Source organism: Cricetulus griseus, chromosome 9, assembly GCF_003668045.3.
Source record: "Cricetulus griseus strain 17A/GY chromosome 9, alternate assembly CriGri-PICRH-1.0, whole genome shotgun sequence".
In the NCBI taxonomy this organism is placed as follows: Eukaryota; Metazoa; Chordata; class Mammalia; order Rodentia; family Cricetidae; genus Cricetulus; species Cricetulus griseus.
In genome coordinates this window covers 26492845-26515252 of record NC_048602.1, presented here as the reverse complement: position 1 = coordinate 26515252, position 22408 = coordinate 26492845, and the positions used below count along the sequence as shown (strand labels likewise).

Genomic DNA, 22408 nt, shown 5'->3' with positions numbered 1-22408 from the left:
GACCTGAGTTCAGTCCCTGGAACCTACATGGTAGAAGGAGAACTGACTCTTTCATGTTGTCCTCTGACTTCCACACATAGATGATGAAGAAAGAAAGAATATTCCAAAACTAGGTGCCATATGTGCAAAGATCCCACTGAGTTTGGGGACACTTAAACCATCCCCTTGTGCTTTGCCCCCACTCAGTCTGGGTACTTTTTCCTCCATAGCTGGAGAACTCTAATTTATCCAGCATAAAGAAGCTAGTGGAAGAAGGCAGGCTGCCCTATCCAATCTTTGCAGCCATTGATGGTGACCTACAGCCTGACTGGAGGAAGAGAAAAACTCAGAGTAAGCAAAAAATTGGAGGGGAGGGAAGGGTAGCAAGGGAATGAAAGACACTGAACAGGGTCAGAGATATAGCTCAGGGGTAGAGTGTTTGTCTTGAATGCATGGGGCCCAGGGTTCAATTCCCCAGGAAGGCTCTAAGTGGAATGTATGGATGTTCCCACCAGACTGCCCCTTTGGGAGGCCCAGAAGCAAAAATGGACTGTTAGGATAGGCTAGGATGCTCCACTCATAGAGAGCAAACAGGAATTCCAGAATCTACTAGAAGGCCCATACTTGCATTGGGTGGCCAAGGAAGTTGAAATGTGGGTGAAGTGAGGATCCCAGGTTGGAGATACAGTGGCATGACTCTTTACTGTCATCTTCTCCATGGTTCCAATAACCACCCCAACACTAATGGCTTTGCTACAGTTCCATTTGTCTTTTGAGCCATAGTCTTTGCCCTGGCATCAAGAACTCCTCACCCAGCCCAGCCCACATGAAGGGTTACACTCTGGCCCTGGACACATGGGGAAGGGCCCAGGACTAGCACAGGAAGATTTGGTAGACTTTGCAGAGCCCCCATTGAGGGCCCTACCCTGCCTGGGGAGTGGTGGGTGGATGGGGTGGGGGGTAGGTTGAGGGTGGGGGAGGAGGGATGGGGATGAGGGAAGGGAGAGGGAGAAGAGACTTACATGTGAAACAAGCTTGTTCCCTAACTTGAACTAATAAATAAAAAGAAAAAAGAAAAAAAGAAACAAAACAAAACAAAACAAAACAACAACAAAAAGAACTCCTCACCCAATTCACTACATATAAAATGCATTTATTTGTTTGGTGGTGAGTTTGCCTCTATTTCTCAGTATCTGTCAGGCCATGTTCCAGGTGTTTGCTCACCCTAGCATCCAAAGCTCAGACGTCCCTGGGGTTAATGTTCTATTTCTTTCCTCCACATATGTGCCCTTGATCTTGTTTCATCTCTGTTGCTGTCACAACTACTGAAACAAAAAGCAACCTAGGGAAGGAAGGCCTTATCTGGCTTACAATTCCAGGTTGTGGCCCGTCATTTCAGGGAAGTCAAGTCAGGACTCAGCATACTACATCCATAGTCAAGAACAGAGAGATAATAAGCACATGGATCCTTATTTTCTTGCTTGCCCTGGGCTAGCTTTCTCTCCCTTTATACCGATTCTGCCTAGGGAACTGTAACACTCACAGTAGGCTTGAATTTTTCCATCTCAATTAATAATCAAGAAAGGCTCCCACAGACTTTCCTATAGGCTAACACAGTCTATTACCCATTAAGACTCTTTTAGCGGGTATTCTGGCCCATATCTGGTTGAAAGTTGAAATTATTCAGCACAGTCCTTGTATGGTTTTTCCCACTGGAGTGAATAGAGCTAACCACCTCTTTTTCAGGCCCTCCCCAGCAGTCCAGAGGTAAGGTTAATTTGGAGGTAACACCCGCCATTTCATTGATTACCATTGACTGATATGGATGGCTCTCCAGAAGGTTCCTTCCTCCCTAGCCACTCATATGTGTCTCTCCTGAGCAATGTACTGGTGTGGAGAGGATGGCCTTCCCTCATAGAAGAAGATAGTTATTCAGTCAAGAATATATGAATAGCGGCACTCTTTTCAAATATTCCCTAAAGACTAATGAGACCTCTACTCCCTGCCTTTTCTAACTCAACCTTCCATATTGCAACCACTATCTTCTCCACAACCTGAGTACTTTCTGGACTGAGCATCAGCATCTCTCCTGAGGGCTCTTATAATTACTTCCTCAGTTGTCTTCCTGTGCCATGTCATCTCCTCCTTCCAGAGCTACCTGATGGAAATTTCTAGAACAAACACGATCATGTGAGTTTTCCTTCTTACAAATGATAGGGCACTTACTCTCCACAGTGCCCCAGACAACTCTCATAGCGCATCTAGAGTTTTCATCATTCCCACATTCTGCGGTTGCACCTGTGATGAAATAGAAGAGAAAGGTGGGTATGAGGCTCAAGTGTGGGGAAGTAATGGAAATAATGAATTATTTCCATCTGAATAGGCTCTCAGAGGCATGGGAAGAGATTCCCCCAATATTTGAGGTCAGCCAGCCCATCTCTATATGGTAGTCCTTGGTTGGCACACCTTACTGTATGGAGCCTCTTACCCCAGCACCTTTGTTCCAGGCTCAGAGCTTGTGGTTTACCTTTGTCTTGTCTCCCCAGAGTCCTGGTTTGAATTCACCCCTCACCATGCTGGCTACCCTGCACTGGGGGCTTATGTCCCCATCACAGAGTTTGGAAGCAGATTTGAGAATGGAAAACTGGTTAAATCTGAGCCCGAGAGAGACTTGACTTACCTGAGAGGTCAGTACTGGGATCCGATGGAGTTCAGTGGAGGTGGAATGGCCCCTCTGAGTGTCTGGCTCTGCCAGGCGTCTTCATTGCTAGGATTTGGGGTTTCCAGAGGAAGACCTTCAGCATCTTCGAGGCACCCGAATCCAAGGTTACAGCTTCTGATAAACAGATTTAGAATGTGGGTATGGCATTTATACGAAACCCCACAAATGAAACACTCAGGACTGTACCCAGCGTGTGGTAGCAATTCAAAGATAGTTAAATCTCCATTTATTCAGCAAATGATTTTTGTTGTTGTTTCAGTCTGGGTCTCATGCATCCCATTTTGGCCTTGAAGTGATTATGTGGCTGAGGCTAGTCCTGAACTCTTATTTCTCCTGCATCCATCTCCCAAATGCTAGGATTATAGGTGTTCACCACCATGCCCAGGTAGCATAAAATTTTGAGATACACTATGAAGTCCATCATGGATGCCTCCTTCTGCACAGATAGAAACAGAGCCGAGACTGTTTTTTTCCTACATGATCCTCCCCTGAAAATGGCCCTTCCAAGAAGTCAAGTCTTTTGATGTCATCTCTGCATTTTATATATGTCTAATCTGGCGATAATTCATCTCCATCTCATTTTCGGGTTTTTAGAATCCATCCATACCCCTTCTTTCTTACCACTAGCATCTACCCATGAGCTATCATTGTCTGACACTAGAACTGCCAACCCCTCAGCTGTTCCCCACGTTCCAATTCTGTTTCCGTCTAGTACAGGTCACGGGAGTCAAGTGTAATGTAACCCTGTTGATTCACTCTAATTACAGGAAGTCTTAGTTTTGCTTCTCTTTTCTTTATAGGCTTATGGGGAAGTGCTCTAGCTGATATTGAGGACATAAAGAAATTTATTTGTGGTGAGTATTTGAGGGCAACCCAGGGCCCAAAGCCTCGAGATATCTTGTGTAAAGAAACCCATCTTCCGTTTGCTTCATGTGACTGAAGAGGAAACTACTGCCCTTGTCCTGACAATTGTATTTTCCTAAAGCTGCTGCTTTCTCAAGCCACCATTGGGGCAGCCAGGGTGGCTGAAGAGTTCAGGGTGCAGGCTGCCTTGGCAACAGTGCTGCTTGGTTAAGTGTGACCTCTATCTACACCGCACAGATGATGATAGCAGTGTTGTAAAGGTTCAGAGAGTGAATTCCTCTAAAGTACTAAGGGCGGAGCCTGGTAGGTAAAAACACTGGGAAACAATATCAGTTATGATCTGTTCTATTCCATTATCCTTACCGCAACTCCGAGAAATGGATGCTAAAATCACCTGAATTTAAATTTTTGTTTATTTTGCCAGGCATGGAGATATACACTTTAATCCCAGCACATTTGGGAGGTAGAGGCAGGAGTTCTCTGTGAGTTCAAGGCCAGCCTGGTCTGCAAAGTGAGTTCTAGAGCAACCAGGACTACATAGAGAGACCCTGTCTCAAAATTTTATTTATTTTATGTACACGGATGTTTTGTCTGCCTGGATATCTGTGCACCACACATGTGCCCGGTGGCTGCAGAGGCCAGATATAGACATTGGATTCCCTGGAACTGGAGTTATACATGGCTGAGAAATGTCATATGTGTACTTGGTATTGAGTCTGGGTTCTCTGGATGGCAGCCAATGCTCTTAAGCACTGAGTCATCTCCCCAGCCTTCAACTTGGAATTTTTTGAGAGCCACTGAGTCATAAGAACACTGAGTTACTTGTGTGCTCGCACTGACAAGTGAGCACTGACATAGGAATGTATGGCAGTTTGTGCCTGGGGCCACATCGCAGCTCTGGCCAGCCAAATGCTCTGTGGCACTCTACCTCCTATAACTGAGACAATACTACCCCTCAGCTTCATGTGTTAGAGGTGAGTTTTAAATGACCTAATGTGTGTACGGTGCTTAGAGCAGAGCCTGGGCCATAGTAATAACGTCTCACTAATGCGAAATACCAATGATGGAACCAGACAGAATGAATCTGCGTTTTGCTGAGTGTGAAGCCAAAACTCACAGCCAAGAGGTACACAGGAGAAGAAAGAGGCATTACCTGTTACCTGTGTGGGTGAGGAGAGTCAAGCATTGACTCCAAAGTGGTGCCCTCTGCAAACAAAGCGTGAGGACTTATTTGGGTAGGTTGTGAGTATTTGGGAAGACATTTCAGGAGTGTGCACATTCCCAGGCATACTTTAAGACGTAGAGCTGTAACGGGGCTTAGTGGTTAAATAAAGCATTTGTCATGCGAGTGTGAGGACCCGAGTTTGGATCTCTAGATCCCATGTAAATACCAGATGGTCGTGGTAGCCTGTCTGTAAATCCAGCCTTGGATGGCAGAGACAGGGGATCCCTAGAGAAACTAACATAACCCTATTGGTTAGCTCTGGGCTTGATTGAGAGACCCTGACTCAATGAATGTTGGAAGCAATAGAGGATGGTTCCCAGCCTCCCTTGAGCCTCCATCCATCCCACACACATGTACACACACACATGATATGCACTTTTATACTTATATGTTCCCCTCATGTGGTAAACACCGATACCACACACATAAAAATGGGAAACGGAAAAAAGTCAGATGTATGCTTTTGAGCATGCTCAGTTTAAGGTTAAAGCTCAAGAGGGAAGGATGGAAGTTGGGAATGCATTTGGATACACGAAGCTTGGGTGAAAGATGGTGAGCAACAATGCTCTGGGTGTGCTTAGCTTTTGTGGTAAAGATGGTGGGCCTCACCTAGTGCTGCAGTGTTTGCTCGTTGACTTTCTGTGAGCTGACCTGGAGTAGATCCCTAGTATAAAAGAATTGCTTTCTCCAAGATGGTAGCTTCAGCCAAAGAAGAGAATATTCAGAGTATACAGAAATCTCTTGCCTTGCTGGGCGTTGGTGGCATACACCTTTAATCCCAGCACTCGGGAGGCAGAGGCAGGTGGATCTCTGTGAGTTCAAGGTCAGCCTGGTCTACAGAGTGAATGCCAGGATAGGCTCCAAGTCTACACAGAGAAACTCTGTCTTGAAAAAAAAAAATCTCTTGCCTCACTGTAGCTGCTAACAGTAAAAGTAATTACTGAAAGTTTATGCTCATAACTATTCATTCTTCATTTAATAACGTGGGCCAAACATATTCTGGGTCTATGTTTTAACATTGTTCCTTGAAAGTAGCATCCACCATCTGTTGGGTTAAAGCCAAATTCAAGGAGACCAGAACCAGGTATGGTGGCTCACCCCTTTAATCCCAGTACTCCAGAGGTAGAGGCAGGCAGATCTCTGAGTTTCAGGCTAGCCTCCTAGGCCTGGTTTGCAAAGAGTTCCAGAGCAGGTAGGGTTATACTGAGAAACACTATCTTGCAAACAAAACAAAAAAACCAACCAACCAAACAAACAAAAAAGAGAGTATCTCTTTCTAGCTTCCCTGAGGCTAAAGTTGGAGGTTAGGTCATGTTCCATTTCCTTAGTGGGTATACTAGCCTTGCTCTGTGTTGAAGAAGCCTTGATTTATAGTAGTGTGTATTGTCCCATCCAATTTCAAGTTACTAATATGTGTTTGCTGGAGGTAGAGTTGGAAGGGAAGCTTGGAGTTAGGTCTTGCGATTCCATATCAGCAAAGCTCCAGCCTGCTGTGGCCAATCCTATAAAGGAATAGCCCTAGAGAAACTTGCCTTGGACACATTCAACTCCAGGCCTGGTGGTGATTGCCAGTGATCCCAGCAAGGTCATCTTCAGCCATGCAGTGAGTTTTGAGACCAGTCTGGGCAATTTGAGACCCTGTCTTAGAAAACTAAACAAACTCAACACCATAGCCAGTGGCTGCATTGTACCGTTAAACAGTCTGCATTTTTACCCTCTTGCAGACATGTTAACAGACCTGAGAGCAAAACTGAAGCAGGGACATCTGGGAGGTAAGCGCCGTGCCTTGTTGTGAATCACTGGTGAGGACGTGGATGAGAATTTGAATAAGCCAGCCACAGATTATGCAGAATGTCACGATTCTGTTCAGAGTCACCTTTTGAAGTGCTGTTCTTACCTCATCTGCTCAGGTGTGTGTGTGTGTGTGTGTGTGTGTGTGTGTGTGTGTGTGTGTGTGTGTGTGTGTGTGTGTGTTCTTTACTCTTCCAGTAATACATAAAGGGATACTGGGGGAGGGTAAGAAGCCTTATCAAGAAGGCTTATGCCTCTGCGCTACATGGAACAAGGAAAGCGGGGCTGCTGTTCTATACTTGCCAGCCAAGGTGGGCCTGGGAAGAACATCCTGGTACCTGAATTGCAAGTGGGAGCTTTGCAGGTGAAACACATGGAAGCTGGGCTGGGGATACACAGCAGTGTCAGGAACCGGGTGAGAAGGAGACTTTTGTGGAGGAAGGCAGTGATGGCGTCGCCCACACTGTCATGGGAGGTTCCTTTTATCTCTGAGCAGCGGCTGGACCATCGACATACCTGGAAGCACCGGAGATGCCGGTGGATGAAGTGCTCTTGGATTTAGTGATGGCTTTTGTCAAAGATCAGAATGACCCCAGCATCAAGGATAAGCTCCAGGCCCTGCAGCAGATTCTGAGTGCAGAGAGAGGTTTGTGCCTGAGGACACACTTGCAAACTACTGTGTGGATGCTAAAGGCGTGGAGAGCATGAGGAAAGGCAGGGGGCGGGGCGGAGGTGTTGACACACAGCCACGTGGCCTTCCAAGGAGATGTGGCCCTCTCTTCTGTCCCCTCCCATAAGTGAATGTGTGTACCACTGAGCTCTGCTGCCCTACCCTTCCTGAGTTTTCATAGGCTTTCCTGAAGGATGGAATGTTTTTTTTTTGTGAGAGGAAATTGCTCTGCAACACAGTCACTGCCGGGTCACAAGAGATGAAATGGGGTGGCCTAAACAGTGGTTCTTGGGAGATGGTCCAGGTCCACCCTGATGTGGGGAGTCAGCTGGGTTTCTTGCGGCAGATGAGTTTGGTGAACAGAAGTACATCTGTCTGGCTGAGGTCGTCCAGAACTGGAATGAGATCTCTCCCAAGGAGCAGGAGCAGTTTCTGGAATACCTGTTGTACTGCTTCATGAGGACACGAGAGTTTCACGAGGGCATGAAGAACAGCTCAATGAACTGGGTCAGGGGTGAGTGCCAGCACTCTCAGCCTTCTTTCTTGTCTCCACTGCTGTCCATCACGTTTTCTCATCCCTGTGACAAATTGTCTTACACAAGCAACTGAGAGTGGGTTATTTTGACTCACAGTTGAGGGAGGTATTGTCTATCGGAAGGAGTGTGAGGTACCTGGTCACATTGCCCCAGAGTCAGGAAGCGGGAGGGTGGGGAGGGGGAGACAGAGACAGAGAGGGAGAGAGACACAGAGACAAGAGACAAAGAGAAACAGAGAGAGAGAGAGAGAGAGACACAGAAAGGGAGAGACAGTTTAAGGAGATACTGTCCACCTGGCAGAAGGAGCGGGAGTGAGCTGGTCACATTTCCCCACAGTCAGGAAGCAAGAGAGAGAAAAAGGGAGACAAATGAGAGCGACATAGAAATAGACAGAGACACACAGAGACAGAGAGAGACATAGCAAGATAAGGAGAGAGACAGACAGTGAGAGAGAGAGAGAGAGAGGGGGAGAGGGGAGGAGAGGCAGATGAGAGTGAGAGAGAGACAAAGAGACACAGAAAAAATGTGTGTGTGTGTGTGTGAGAGAGAGAGAGAGAGAGAGAGAGAGGCTGATGCTCAGCTCACCTTTTCCTATTAACTCGGTGGGGAACCCAAGCCCCTGGGATGCCGCTGTCTAGTCTACCTTAAGGTGGGTCGTCCATACTCAAAACCCTCTGTCACCTTGAAGATCAGTGCTTCACCATAGGACTTTAGAGGAGTGCCAACGCTTGCCATCCCACGATACTTAACTTTTTACCTTTCGATTTCTGCATCTAGGTTTACTCCAGGACATTTTTACTTTTCTGAGTAAAACCGGAATTTGTTGTTGGAGATGGGAGTGGGGAACTGTCTACAACTTCCTCTATAAAAATGGTGAGAATGCTCCCCTTTTTGTCTTCTTAGTCTCTCACGGGCTGTAGTGAGCTGTGGGAGGATGAGGGCCGTGAGTGATCTCAGCTCATCCCTTTCCTGGAGATGGGGATGGGATGGTGCTCAATGATCTGAATGGCAGAGCGTCCCCATGGTTGTGGTTTACACTGAGAGACACATAGTCTTTCTGGTATCAATAGAAGGCATGGTAAGGTTCCTGTTGGTGTCTTTCTCTGACTCTAAAAAGATGTAGACCATAGTTTATCCTTTCATGATCTGTCCCCATCATTCAGATAGAATAGACACCGGCCTGTGGTGTACTCTTTGGTCACTTTATAGCTTTTACAAACTTCTGTCACCTTGCTGTATGAGTGACTTCTTCCGAAACTATGCCAATTCCCAAACATTTAAAGTCCATTTACCTCTCTTCCGTAATCAGACTACCTACCACCAACATCTTGTGCCTTGATGCTCTTGTAGTTTGGGAAAAGGTGAGTTTCCTAGGAAGTTGAGCTTCACAACAGCACCATACATGGCTTGAGAAGTTGTAACGCTCTATTTTCTCTGGTTTTAACAAAATACACCAGGCTGTGTATTTTATAAAGAAAAGAGTTTTATCTAACTCGTAGCATTTGAAGGTGAAAGTCCAAGATGAGGTGGCCCCATCTGTTCAACCTCTGGTTTGGGTATTCCTGGTTGCAAGATAATGTGATGGGGAAACCACGTGCGGAAGGGGCATCGTCACAGATGGAAGGGCCTCATTGTGTGAGTGAATAGTTTGCTCTCTCTCTCCAGAGCTAATTTGCTGCAACACAAATCCCTTCTAAGGCTGGTGCCTCCACCTTCAAATAGGCGTGTCCTTTAAAGGGTCCCTCCACGTCAGCATTTCACACTGCGGACCACTTTCCAGTGCCCAAGTCTCTGAGGAACACACGAAACCATGCTCAGACCACGGCAGAAGCGAACCGTAGCTGGCCATGGGTCTCATGTTCAGCTCGCCTCTCTGAGACAACAGCTCCGTCTGCCTGAACTGCCTCCTCTAGCCTACATTCTGACCTTAGATCAGACACGTCCTTTTCCCGGTTTTAGGTAACGTCACAGATGAGGCCATGAAGAGCCGGGAGTTTCTTCATCTGGTGGATGCTGGTTTGGCCATCAACACTCCCTACCCACTTGTTCTGCCTCCGGCTCGAGAAGCTCACCTCATCCTCTCCTTTGACTTCAGTGCTGGGGACCCACTAGAGGTAACCGAAAAGAAACTCCCGTATTTGAGGGAAGGTGGCCCTGAGCAGAGATAGGGGCTGTGCAGGAAGGAACTCAGGGTCTGGTTGGGAAGTGGACATCGCGCTATTGCTGTCTGGGGGCCCTGTGGCGTGTGCACACTTCCCACATCATTCATAGACACACGTAATGACCGTACATTTGAAAACTTTAAAGATGCTAGCAGATAAAGGTGCTTGCTGCCAAGCTGAGTTCCATCCTCCAGACCTATGTGGGAGATCTCATCAGTTGTCTTCTGATGCCAGATGCACACAGTAGCACACACACACACACACACACACACACACACTCTAAGCACATTTAGTATGGGTTTATATATCTTGCCTTTAAAATACACACACTTAACATAATATGCATTTGATCTCTAACGCAATGCATACAGACAGATAAAAGTATATTTATGTTTGATCAGACTCAGATTGTCAGGCTTGACGGCAAATGCCTTGACCTTCTTATCCTTAATGCTGGTGGGGGCAGATTTATATTTCACATTTATGTTTCCTTTTGCTGGCTGTGATAGTTGCATCTGGACTGTACCCCGGAAGTTAAGAACTTACTCCATGTGTTTGAGCTTGATCCTTAGGGTGCAGAGTAGGGGAGTGTCAGAAGATTGACAAGGTGTGCCTAGGGCAGTGGTTCTCAACCTTCCTAATGCTGTGACCTTTTAATATAGTGGTGGTGATCCCCAACCATAAAATTAGTTTCATTGCTACATTATAACTGCTATTTTTTACTGTTATGAATCCTAATTGAAGCACCTGTGAAACTGTCATTCAACCCTTAAAGGTGTGTCTACCCACAGGTTGAGAAACACTGGCCTGGTAGGAGGTCCCTAGTTCACTGGGCTCATGCTCATGCTGTCTGCCCTGTGAGATGAGCAGGTTTGCTCTGTGGTACACTCCTACCAGGTGACCAAGTGATCGTGGCCTGGAACTTCCAAGCTTTGAGCCCAAACCAACCTTCTCTGTTTGTCAGCCCATTGTCTTGTGTGACAGGAATGGAAAGCAGACTGCCTGACTTCCATGGTAACAGTTAGCCTATTTAAAAACACTCAGGCATGGCTGACTTTCCATTTCTGTTAAGCAGTAATGGAAACTGGCTTTCTCTGTCACCATCCACCCCTCCCTGTGAGGTAGATGTTAAAAGAGTCTCTCAGGGAGGAAATGAGGTCAGCTGGTTGTGAATATCTATGAGTGTCCCCTCACCTGAGCACACTGTCCTTTACACAGACCCCAAAGTTATTCTTAAACCTTGAAGAAACTATTCATTGGCCCGCAGTGAATGGGAGATGTCTTCAGGACCAGACCAAACCAAACCAAAAACAGCCATGTGCTTTCCAGCCTCCTCTTGAGGTCTTTGCTGAGGTTCCAGTGTGCCTCAAGGCCCCCTATTCTCCCCTTCTCAGACTGTCAGGGCCACAGCAAACTACTGTCAATGCCATGCGATCCCCTTTCCTGACGTGAGAGAGGATCAGCTGAAGGAATGGGCCAAAGCCCCAGAGAGCTGCTACATCTTCAGAGGGGAAACTGGACCTGTTGTCATGCACTTTACTCTCTTCAACAAAGACAACTGTGGAGGTAGGTATGGGAAGAAAAGCGGGTAAGGAGCCATAGGATTTGGGCTGTGGAGGAGGGGGATGGGAGGGCTGTGTCTTAGGGATGCCTGGTTCACACTTCAATATCTAAAGCTCATCCTGTCCACCCTGGATCTCCAAAAGGCTGTCAGGTTTTGTGTTTCTATCTTGGACATTTCTGCCTGTTTCCTCCTTTTGTTGGGCTGTTCTCATCCTAGATGGATGTCTGGCTCCTTCCACGTGAGCACTCCCCATTCATGATCTAGTCCTAGGTGAAAGCTCTAGGTGGGTCTCAGCAGTAGCCTGATCCTGTCAGTCTCAGCCCTGCTGTTTATCACAGAGGGCTCCCTGGAACTCCCTGGCACTCTGCCTTTGGATTGGGGTTCCATATAATGGACAAAGTATAAAGCCTGGCTGTTTTCTTTCTGTAGATAGTCTCTCTCTCTTTTTTTTTTTTAAAAAAGATTTATTTATTTATTATGTGTACAGTGTTCGGCACCAAGTCTCATTATAGACGGTTGTGAGCCAATATGTGGTTGCTGGGAATTGAACTCAGGACCTTTGGAAGAGCAAGCAATGCTCTTAACTGCTGAGCCATCTCTCCAGCCCCCGTGTCTCACTCTTATTGCAAAAGCTGGCTTTGAGCTCCCCTTCCTTCAACCTTCCAAGTGCTGACATTACACATGCTGCTTTACCTGTTCCTTTCTGCTGACCTTTGTTTTGTTTTAAAGATCTATTCTTATTATTTTTAGTTATGTTTGTCTGTCTGTGCATATCCGATGAGGATAGAGGCATTGGGTCCTTTGGAGCTGGAATTATAAATGGTTATCAGTCACCTGACATGGGTGTTGAGAACTGAACTCCAGTCTTCTGAAAGAGCAGTATAAGTTCTGCCCAGCCATATTTCCAGACCCTGTTGTTAAATTTTTTTCTAAGACAAGAGTCTCACTATGAAGCTTAGCCTTTGCTCAAACTCATGGTCTTCCTGCCTTGGTCTCCAAGTGTTATCATGATAGCTGTGCACTACCATGCCCACCTAGTGTATGTACTTTCTTCCTTCTTTTAATTTTTTGAAAAGGTGCTTTATTTTATGTGTATGGGTATTTTGTCTGCATGTATGTGTGTGCACCTAGTGTAGCCTGGTGCCCAAGAAAGCCAGAAGAGAACATCAGATTTTCTGGAACTGGAATTACAGATTGTGTGAGCCACCATGTGGGTGCTGGGAATTGAGCCCATTTCCTTTGGAAGAGCCGTTATTACCCCTAACTGCTGACTTATCTCTCCAGACCCCTCTCTTCCTTTTTTTCAAACATATATTTATTAGCCACTTACATCAGTCATTGTTCCCAGCAATACAGATTAATAAGAAAAAGGAGACATTTTTTTCTTCTTTTCATAGGTAAGGAGAATAGTTGGTAAACACATGTTTTACTTCATAAAGCGATATACCAAGACCTCTTTATTTATAAAGCCAAGTGTGCCAGCTGGATTTGGGCTACAAAAATAATTTACCAACTCCTGACCTAAAGGGACACAATCTAACTTGACAAATGCTTTTCTTGGTTTGGTTGTATTTCAGACCACATCGAGACCTGGAGAAAAAAATATGAGACAATGAAACTGTCTGACTCCTACACGCCAGACCTGGTGACAGATTTGCTGAGGGTATCTAAGGAGAATGTTAAGAGAAACAAAGATAATATCCTCAGTGAGATGCAGAAAGTGGCTGGGTGAGTAGCAGTCTGTATCAGTAGCTGTGGCTGTCCTGCAGTTGCCCTGACCTTTGAGTTGGCTCTAAAGGAATATCTGTTGTAGAGCTAACTTTCAGTACATCTGATGGGAGGATTGTGGGTGTGGTTGGCAATTGAGCTCCTGCTTAGAACTCTTCCAGTGAGGGGCTGGGGGTGTGACTCAAGGGTAGAGCCCCTGCCTAGAATCCCCCAGTGAGGTGTTGGGCTATGGCTCAGTGGTAGAGCCCCTGCCTAGAATCCCCCAGTGAGGGGCTGGGGGTGTGGCTCAGTGGTGGAGCCCCTGCTTAGAATCCCCCAGTGAGGGGCTGGGGTGTAGCTCAGTTGCAGGATACTCGTTTAGTTTGTATGAGACCCTGGGCTCCATCCTCTGTACTAAAAATAAAAACTTAAGGGAAGAGAGAAAGTATTTCTTACCACTGGAGCTTGCATTGGTGACGGGGAGAAGACGGGCAGTGAGCCATGCTGGAGTGAGTGGCTTTCTGAAGCACAAAGCAGAGTGGACTAGGTTGCTATGGCTGTTGGGGCTGCCTTGGGGACCAAATGTCTGAGGATTTTCTAATAAGCAGAGAGTATGCTCTGCATGACCCACCTATCACAGCCCTTTACAACTGACATTGTGTCCCCAGTCACTGCCGTGGGGCCCAGAAATGTCTGTCAGATGATATTCAGAGCTGCTTTTCATTCCTCTCTCAGGAAAACTGGCAACTTCCTAGGGACAAATAAGGACTGCCGGAGAGACACAGTGCAGGATGTCCAAAGCTCTCGTATTGTGGAGATCAAGATATCCAGCAACCCAGACGTAACATTCAAGGAGCCCTTGTAAGTCTCATCCTTGTCCTCCCAAGTCCTGCCCCAAGTCATCCCGATGCCTCATATGTTACCACTGGGCATCTCTGCAGGGGCTGCCAGCTCAGAGACAGGCTCAGTGTGTGATGGGCAGATCAGATAGAGCACCCAGTTTAAGTCACAGCTTCCGTTCAATAAAGATTTCACATCATGTGTGCTAATCATAGGTTAAAGTAAGTATGTAATGATCTTACTCTTAAAAATTTATCTTATATGTCTGAGTGTTTAGTTCTGCATGTATGCATATGTACTGTGTGTGCAGTGCCAGTGGAGGCTGGAAGAGGGCATGGTATCCCCTGGAACCAGAACTACAGATGGTTGTGAGCCGCTGTGTGGGTGCTGGGAATCGAACCTGGGTCCTCTGAAAGAGCAGCAAGTGTTCTTAACTGCCAAACCATCGATCTTACTTTAGAAAATGTAATGTTTTTACTTTTCCTTTGAGAATTTAATATATGCATATGATATATTTTGATCATATCTTCTCTCTTCCCCCCCCCCATTCTTCTCAGATATCCCCAGATGCCCCTCCAGACTTCATGGCCAATTTGTTTTTTTATAACTCACTGAGTTGATTTTGTGCTACCTGCATGTATGTGAATGTGGGACCATCCATTGATCTTGGCCTATAAACCTACCAGGATGCCATCCCTAAAGAAAATAGGTTGCTATGGCTGTTGGGGCCGCCTTGGGGACCAAATGTCTGAGGATTTTCTAATAAGCAGAGAGTATGCTCTGCATGACCACCTATCACAGCCTTCACAACTGACATTGTGTCCCCAGTCACTGCCGTGGGGCCCAGAAATGTCTGTCGGATGATGTTCAGAGCTGCTTTTCATTCCTCTCTCAGGAAAACTGGCAACCTCCTAGGGACAAATAAAGACTGCCAGAGAGACAGAGTGCAGGATGTCCAAAGCTCTCGGACTGTGGAGATCAAGATATCCAACAACACGGATATAACATTCAAGGAGCCCTTGTAAGTCTCATCCCTGTCCTCCCAAGTCCTGCCCTAAGTCATCCCGATGCCTCATATGTTATCACTGGGCATCTCTGTAGGGGCTGCCAGCTCAGAGACAGGCTCAGTGTGTGATGGGAAGATCAGAGAGAGGCAGCCAGTTTAAACCTCAGCTTCCCGTCTGTAAAGGTTCACAGCATGTGCGTTAATCATAGGTTAAAGTAAGCCTGTAAAGATCTTATTTTAAAAATTATTTATTCATCTTACATGCATAAGGATTTTGTCCTGCGTGTATGCATGTGTACTGTGTGTGCAGTTCTAGTGGAGGCTGGAAGAGGGCATCAGATTTCCTGGATCTGGAATAACAGATGGTTGTGAGCCGCTGTGTGGGTGCTGGGAATTGAACCTGGATCCTCTGAAAGAGCAGCAAGTGCTCTTAACTGCCAAGCTATCAATCTTACTTAAAAAAAAAATGTAATATTTTTACCTTGGGAACTTAAAATAAATGATATATTTTGATTATATTTACTCTCCAAAACCCCCTCCAATTCTTCCCAGATGCTCCCAGATTCCCTTCCAGACTTCATGGCCAATTTTTTTGATAACCCACTACCCATAGGCGAGTGGGCATGGAGTCATCCACTGGAGCTTGGTCTGTAGCCCTCCCAGGATGACATCCTTAGAGAAAATAGACTCTCTCTCCACCAGAAGCTATCAGTTTTGTAAGTAGCTCCTCATGTAAGGGTGTGGCTTGGGTGCCCCTCCCCAACCCATGAGGGGCTGTGGACTGACTTGATCTGGTGCAGGTAACCACAGCTGCTGTGAGTGTGTATAAATGAGTACAGTGGTCCCATCCAGAATGATCTTAACCTTTGAAGGCCTATTCGTCCTTCATCCCCTTGTGGTGGTTTTCCTTTACCTGGGAGGAGTTGCCACTGGCTTGACGGCGGGACCCTCCTCCCCCAGTGTGGGCACCATGCCATGTGGCAGAGCTGAGCACAGTTTCTGCAGCTGCCTGTGGTCACAGGCAATGAACCTGACTCTCTTGTTATCAAGCGCTTAAGTTGTGCACGGGTGAGTCAGGGTTGCAGAGCACAGGGGAAGAGTGCTAACCATGATGTCCGTGGGAACAAATTTCCATAGAAAGGAAAACCACATTAGAAGGATCTGGAGAGGAATGGGGCGGGAAGAAAGCTGGTAGTGGTGGCTCAGTGTGAAGATGCAGAAAACACGGAATGAAATAGGATATGGATGCAGACAGGTCTAATATTTGATGTAGGGTAAATCATTAACACCTTGCCTGGATCTGAACAGCCTTGACATCACTAGATAAACAAATATTTACAAAATAAGCAGGATGATGGGAACACTCCCTAGGCAATAGAACAGAGATTAAATGTAGGCATTCTTGTGGAATAAGGAACTTTTATTTATTTATTTTTTTGAACCAAGCATGATCCGAGACCTCCAGATCTTCTACTTTTCCCCAACGCACAAGGCCACTTGCTTAGAACAATAGTGACCTGTAACTCCTCTTTCCCAGACACTACTTGCAGAGTGGGCATGTACTTGTGGACCCGCCGCCTGTGCTGTCTCCAGAGTCCACCATCAGCTGTTCCTTTGTGAAGAAGAGCTCCAGCTTCCAGGGCACTGTGGGCATACTGGTCTACCAGGGTCCCAGTGTCCACCTGGCCTTCCTGTTCTCTGTCCCCTTCAATTATGCCCTGCACAGAATTGAGTTTGCCTTAGCCACCATAACTGAGCCACTCTCCAGAAACCTGGAGCGTGTCTTTGATGACATCACTCAGGGAAATGGGTCTCCAGAGCTAAAGGCAGCAAAGTCTGAGCTTCAGACCCCTCAGGGGACCCTGAAGCTGGAACACGACTCCTTGATCATCAAAGCCACAATGTCCAACATTCATGTGGCTAAAATGGATGTGGTGGTTGAGACCAGAGCTCCTTAAAAGCTTCTCTCGTTCATCCGTGGCTGCTCATTTTACACTTCCAGTCAGATTTCTTAGCTCTGTAAAAGGAGAGACCTCAGCTGAAACCATGGCCCATCTCTGCAGAGCCAGGAAACTCTGAGAAGGCAAATATTCTGTTAATGCTTGCGGCTTGACCAACAGATGGATGAAGCATTTCTTAGTCCCTCAGCACCCTGCATACTGTGACACCCTTGATATATCCTTTATTCTGCATCCCCTGCCAGGCTGTTTTGTCTCTCCCTCCATATTCTTTACCCTGAACGTCTTCCCTTCAGTCTGCTTTAGCTACACATCTTCCTTGGCCGTCTTATCTGCTGCCTCAGCCCTCCTTCCTACCTGCCTGCTTCCTCCCTCTTTCTACCCCTTCTGCCTGTAAGTCAGTGGTCAGGCTCGATGGCTCCCCATCTCATTTGGGTCTTGGTCCCACAGTTTGTAAGAACACAAGCAATTCCTTTCACATGTGAGCCTCTCTTTCATCGTCTGTGGAGGAGATAATTGGGTCTGGGTCCTGGCAGGCTCATGAATGAAGTCCTAAGACCTTAGCAAAGGGAAAGTTTGCAAGAGACATTACTCGTTGTTTTTTCCAATGTCCATTTCTTTTGGTTAAAACATTGTTATTTGTTTTAGCTGGAATACAAGATAATTGGTTCATTGTGGATTTTTATAGTCATAGATAATTGTTAGGATTTGTTCCACATTACCTCCATTTGGCCCTACTTCCTTCTCAGGTGGGTCTTTTTCCTCCAAAAAAATCTCCTCCTGCTCTTGTGTCATATAGGCTTAAATATGTATTTTAGCCTAAATTCTGCATATAAAAGAAGACATGCAGTCTTTGTCTTTCTTCTCTACTAATTTCCCTCTTTGTCCTTCATCTCTTGGGACTTCTTTCCTTCTACCAAATTGTCCCCTTCTTCTTTTACAACATATGTAATACATATAGACAGATAAGATAAAGATAAATAGGCTGATAGGTGATAGATAGATGGTACACATAGGGTACAGAGGTAAGATAGATACAAAGTAGATGGTTAAGATAGATGATAAGTAAATGACAGAAGAAAGCAGACAGCTAGATAGCTATTACACTTAGGAAGGAAAACACGATAGTTGTCTTTTTGAGGCTGGGTTATTTTGCTTAACATGATGGGCTCCAGGGCTGTCCATTTTCCCACAAAAAAATCTAACTTCACTCTTCTTGATGGCTCAATAAACATTAAAGACTGCTATGAGTTGAATTGTTTATTTCTCCCCCAAAAGTCAATGCTGTACCTCATGTGCTTATAGATATGACATTAACAGGAAATGAAGAATTTGCAGATGTGAACAAATTAAGATAAGATGCTTAGGGTGGGTCCTCATAGAAAGAGAACTTGAACATGGACAGATGTGCACACGATGGCATGGTATGAGACCATGAAGGAAGAGGTTGCCATGATGCACGCATGGAATACCAGAAATGGCCAGTGAACGATCAGTTGTCAGCATGCAAACGTCTGAGGTAAAGGGTCTGTCTGGCCTCAGAATCCTGTGTTGCACCGTCTGTGTCTTCTTGGTCTCCTCTAAGTTCAGTGAGGTTCTCAATCTTTCCTTTGTTCTGTGACCTTGGCGTTTTGAAGGGTTCAGAGAAGTTGACTTTGTAATTTTGATAGCTGCCTATGATTGCATTCAGAGAGATCGTAAACAACGATGATGCTGTGTCATACAAAAAATGTGTGCATGGGAGTGTGTGCCTGTACATGGGATTTCAGAAGCCAGAGGTGGACATAATGGTATCCTGCTCCCTGCTCTATCATTATTCAACTCATTCCTTTGAGACAGGCTCTGTCAACTGAATTTGGAGCTGGATTGGTGGCCTGCAAGCTCCAGTGATCCTCCTGTCTCTGTGTTCCCACAGCACTGGGCTCAGAAGCACTCATGAGGTCATGCCTAGCTTTTTGTGGGAGTGCTGAGATTATGCTTACACAGCAAAGTATTCTCACTCACTGAGCCGTCTCTCCATCTCACTTTGTTCTTTTTGCAACTTACCAGGAGATATGTTATTCTGACTTGTTAAATCACTCAGGATATTCATTTTGATCACTTACGATGTGCCCACCAGAGATTTTCACATTTACAAATTATTTTCAAATTTACCAGCACACTTACAGAATTCCATGGTGCCGAATTCTGGCATAGTCCATGACTGTGAATAATCCCTTGCTTTCCGACATAAAATGCTTCAGGTTTCCTTTGTACATTTCCTTTTCTGGACTTAGTTCCCGTCTTTCAGTGGATAATAGTATTTGGATGTTACATCACAGCCATTGGAAAGCAAACTGGAACACATGACTTGGAGGTTTCCCACTTTCCCCAACTACCTATTAAATAGAGAAACTCCTTTTGCTCTTAGGATCTGAAGGGAACAGAGAGACCTAGAGATTCCCATATCCACCCCAGGGCTTCTCATAGACACCTATACTTGTGATGCTATCTTTCCTATTAAGGGCGCCATCATGGCTGCTTATGGTTAAGATATTATCTGCCTTCCAATTGAGGACCCCATCACGGCTGCCTATAGCCATGAGCCTGTTATCCTTCTAATAAAGCCTCTTTGAAGGATAATCTCGTACCTGCTCCTTGCCACGAACCTGCATCATTCCTAAATAGCTCCTAGTTTTCTTAATTCTCACATGTAACCATTCTGTGTTCTCCATTGCCTTGCCACCCCTGTGGAGACACCTTTCTCACCGTAGTCTGGAATTGACATTCAGTCTCATGCTACCTCCACAAGTAGGCATTCTTTAGACTGTGGTGGGTTCTCATACCCTATCCAAAATTTATGTAGGTAGACTCCCTCCTAGGTGACTACTTACAAGCCATACCCTGGATGTTGCCTGATATCATCCATACCCTCTCATTTCCAGGGCCCTGTGCTAGTCTTTTTCCCAATATTTTTACAGTGTGCCTGAAGATAGGAACTAAATGGAGAAAATATGCTTCCATAGCTAAATTTTGCATGTTCAAAGGCATGGACGGATGGTACTGGTATTGGCGAGGCATTGGTGAGTGCATCCTTGGTTGTTTTACCTGGTAAACAAGATAATGGAGGGAAAATGTATTTGAGAGACAGAGAGAGATACAGAGACACACAGTGAGACAGAGACACACAGAGTGAGAACAGAGGCAGGGGAGGGTCAGACTCCTTATTGTGAGAAGTAACAGTTTACTTTCTGAGGGAACTGCATGGGGTTCCCTTGAGAAATACCATCGGTCTCATAAAGAGTTCCCATTGACGACCAAGTTCTCAACACATGAATCCTTGGGGGCACATTGAAGTCATACCCAAACCATAATATCTTCTGCACCATGGTGTACTTCTTTGGGGGAATCCCCTCATAAAAAAAAATCTGGGAGCTCTGGCTCTCCATGCTCCATGACCCCTACCCAACACGTATGGGCGTTCTCACCACCTTTGGGCTCTGATGCTGATAAGACTTCTCATCCTCCTTACATCACCGACTTTGCTCCCACCCATGAAGCTTCCAGAAGGAACGAGGGAATAGATGAGCTGAGGATGAGTGAGTGCCATGCCCTTCATTGTAACATGAAAAATAAAAGACCCAGAGATATACTGGGGTTCAAGCTTCAAGCCGAACGTCAGAGAAGCAAAGCATCGAAGCCAGTAGGTCTTAACCTCTACCCAGCTGAAATGGCATTCCTGTCTCCATGAATCCTCAGAGGCAAAAGGATCTCAGTTCCTGCAACAAGAACAACACCTGCTTCAACAAGGCCACACCTCCTAATCGTACCAGTCCCTTTTGGGGCCATTTTCTGCCAAACATTCCACTCCCTGGCCTGCAAAGGCTTGTAGCCATTCAAAATACAAAAATGCATTCAGTCCATTCAAAAGTCCCCATAGCCTATAGCAGTCCCAAACTTATTTAAAAGTCCAGTGTTCAAAGCCTCTTCTGAGATTCATGAAATCTCTTATCTGCAATCCCCTGTGACATCAAGACAAAACAGTGAAGAGTCCAAGAATAAGGATATAGAAATGTAGGCTCCAGAAATAGGAATGTAGAAATATAAAAACTACAAAGGTATAAGCACAAGAGAATGAGAACAGATGGGCAGCAGCTTTCTCAGCAGCTTACGGATTATCTATTAACAATGGGTTCTTTTACTTTACAACTGACTGATCGTCGATAGTTCTGTCTGCAAGGCTGAAATGACCCTCTGCAAACTAAGGGTCTCTCTGCAAACTTAGAGGCAGCTTTTAGATACCCCCCCCTGACCACTCATGGCTAGCAAATTGACATGAACTGAGTTAACTTTTAAATGATGTGACCTTTCATTGTGCCTTGCTCCATACTCCTCCCAGCTGTGCAAACCTGGCTGTATCGGGCACTGCAGAGTTTTGGCACACACCACCAGAAAGTGCCAGAGAGAAACAACGGACTCAATAAAAGCATTAGTTTAACTGAAAAACCCTGTTAACGGGAAATTGTAAAAAGCAATTTGTAACTGAGTTTTATCTACGAGATTGTAGAAATTCTTTTGTTCATGACTAATGCTTGCTTCTTACTATAAAAGGGGAGCTCAGAAGCTGCCCAGTTTGCCACAGTCTCAGAAGCCCGAACTCTGGTTGTGGTCTCGGCTATAGCTGACAAGCTTTTGTGCCCCGAGGAGTTTTCTCTTCTTTTCTTGGAATGAAGCTTGCTTCTGGTTTAATAGACTTGGTGATCTGTCCCCCATCATTGCACAACCCCGGGGCCCAGCAAAAAGATCATATTCTTCCAACACATAATGGCACAGGATATACATTGCCATTCCAAAACTTAGGGAATGGAGCATAGTGAGGAAATACTGAACCAAACAAGACCAAAACCCAGCTGAGCAAACACCAAACTCTCCACGTCCGATGTCAAAATGTTCTTCTCATCTCCAATTCTTTCAGCTTTGTTGACAACAGCACACTTCTTTCTCTTGGGCTGATTCCACTCCCTGTTGGCAGCTTTCCTCAGCAGGTATCCGACAATTCCAGCATCTCCAACATCTTGGGGTCTCCAAGGTAATCCATGCTTCAATTTCACAGCTTTAAGCAGTAGCCTTTCTGGGCCTCCGTTCAGGGACACCCTTGACACATTCCTGGCCTCAATGACTTTCCTTAGTTGCTCCTTGACTCTAAAGCAAGAACCATGTGGCCAAAGATTCCAAGTTCTGCTGCTTGCTGGGGCTGGAACAAGGCCCTTTTGTTCAATTACTTCTTCACCAGCTTTATGTCTTTCACTGCTGTTTGGCTGTCATGAAACTGGATCTGTAGACCAGGCTAGCCTCAAACGTAGAGATTCACCAGTCTCTACCACTGGAGTGTCGGGATTAAAGGT

General features: G+C 45.8%; 1 protein-coding gene across 1 annotated transcript in view; it reads left to right on the top strand.

Moving 5' to 3' along the window:
- The window catches only part of Pla2g4c (phospholipase A2 group IVC), a 34664-nt gene extending 16399 nt beyond the window's left edge, over window positions 1-18265 (top strand). The window contains exons 5-17 of the mRNA XM_035449190.1: window positions 210-330; window positions 2526-2666; window positions 3502-3633; window positions 6344-6562; window positions 7078-7227; window positions 7598-7765; window positions 8565-8660; window positions 9747-9901; window positions 11344-11515; window positions 13091-13241; window positions 13956-14081; window positions 14956-15081; window positions 16604-18265. Of these exons, the coding sequence (XP_035305081.1) occupies window positions 210-330; window positions 2526-2666; window positions 3502-3633; window positions 6344-6562; window positions 7078-7227; window positions 7598-7765; window positions 8565-8660; window positions 9747-9901; window positions 11344-11515; window positions 13091-13241; window positions 13956-14081; window positions 14956-15081; window positions 16604-17024 (2178 nt within the window). The 3' untranslated portion in view covers window positions 17025-18265. The remainder of the gene's footprint in view (window positions 1-209; window positions 331-2525; window positions 2667-3501; window positions 3634-6343; window positions 6563-7077; window positions 7228-7597; window positions 7766-8564; window positions 8661-9746; window positions 9902-11343; window positions 11516-13090; window positions 13242-13955; window positions 14082-14955; window positions 15082-16603) is intronic.
- The last annotated feature ends 4143 nt before the right edge of the window (window positions 18266-22408 follow it).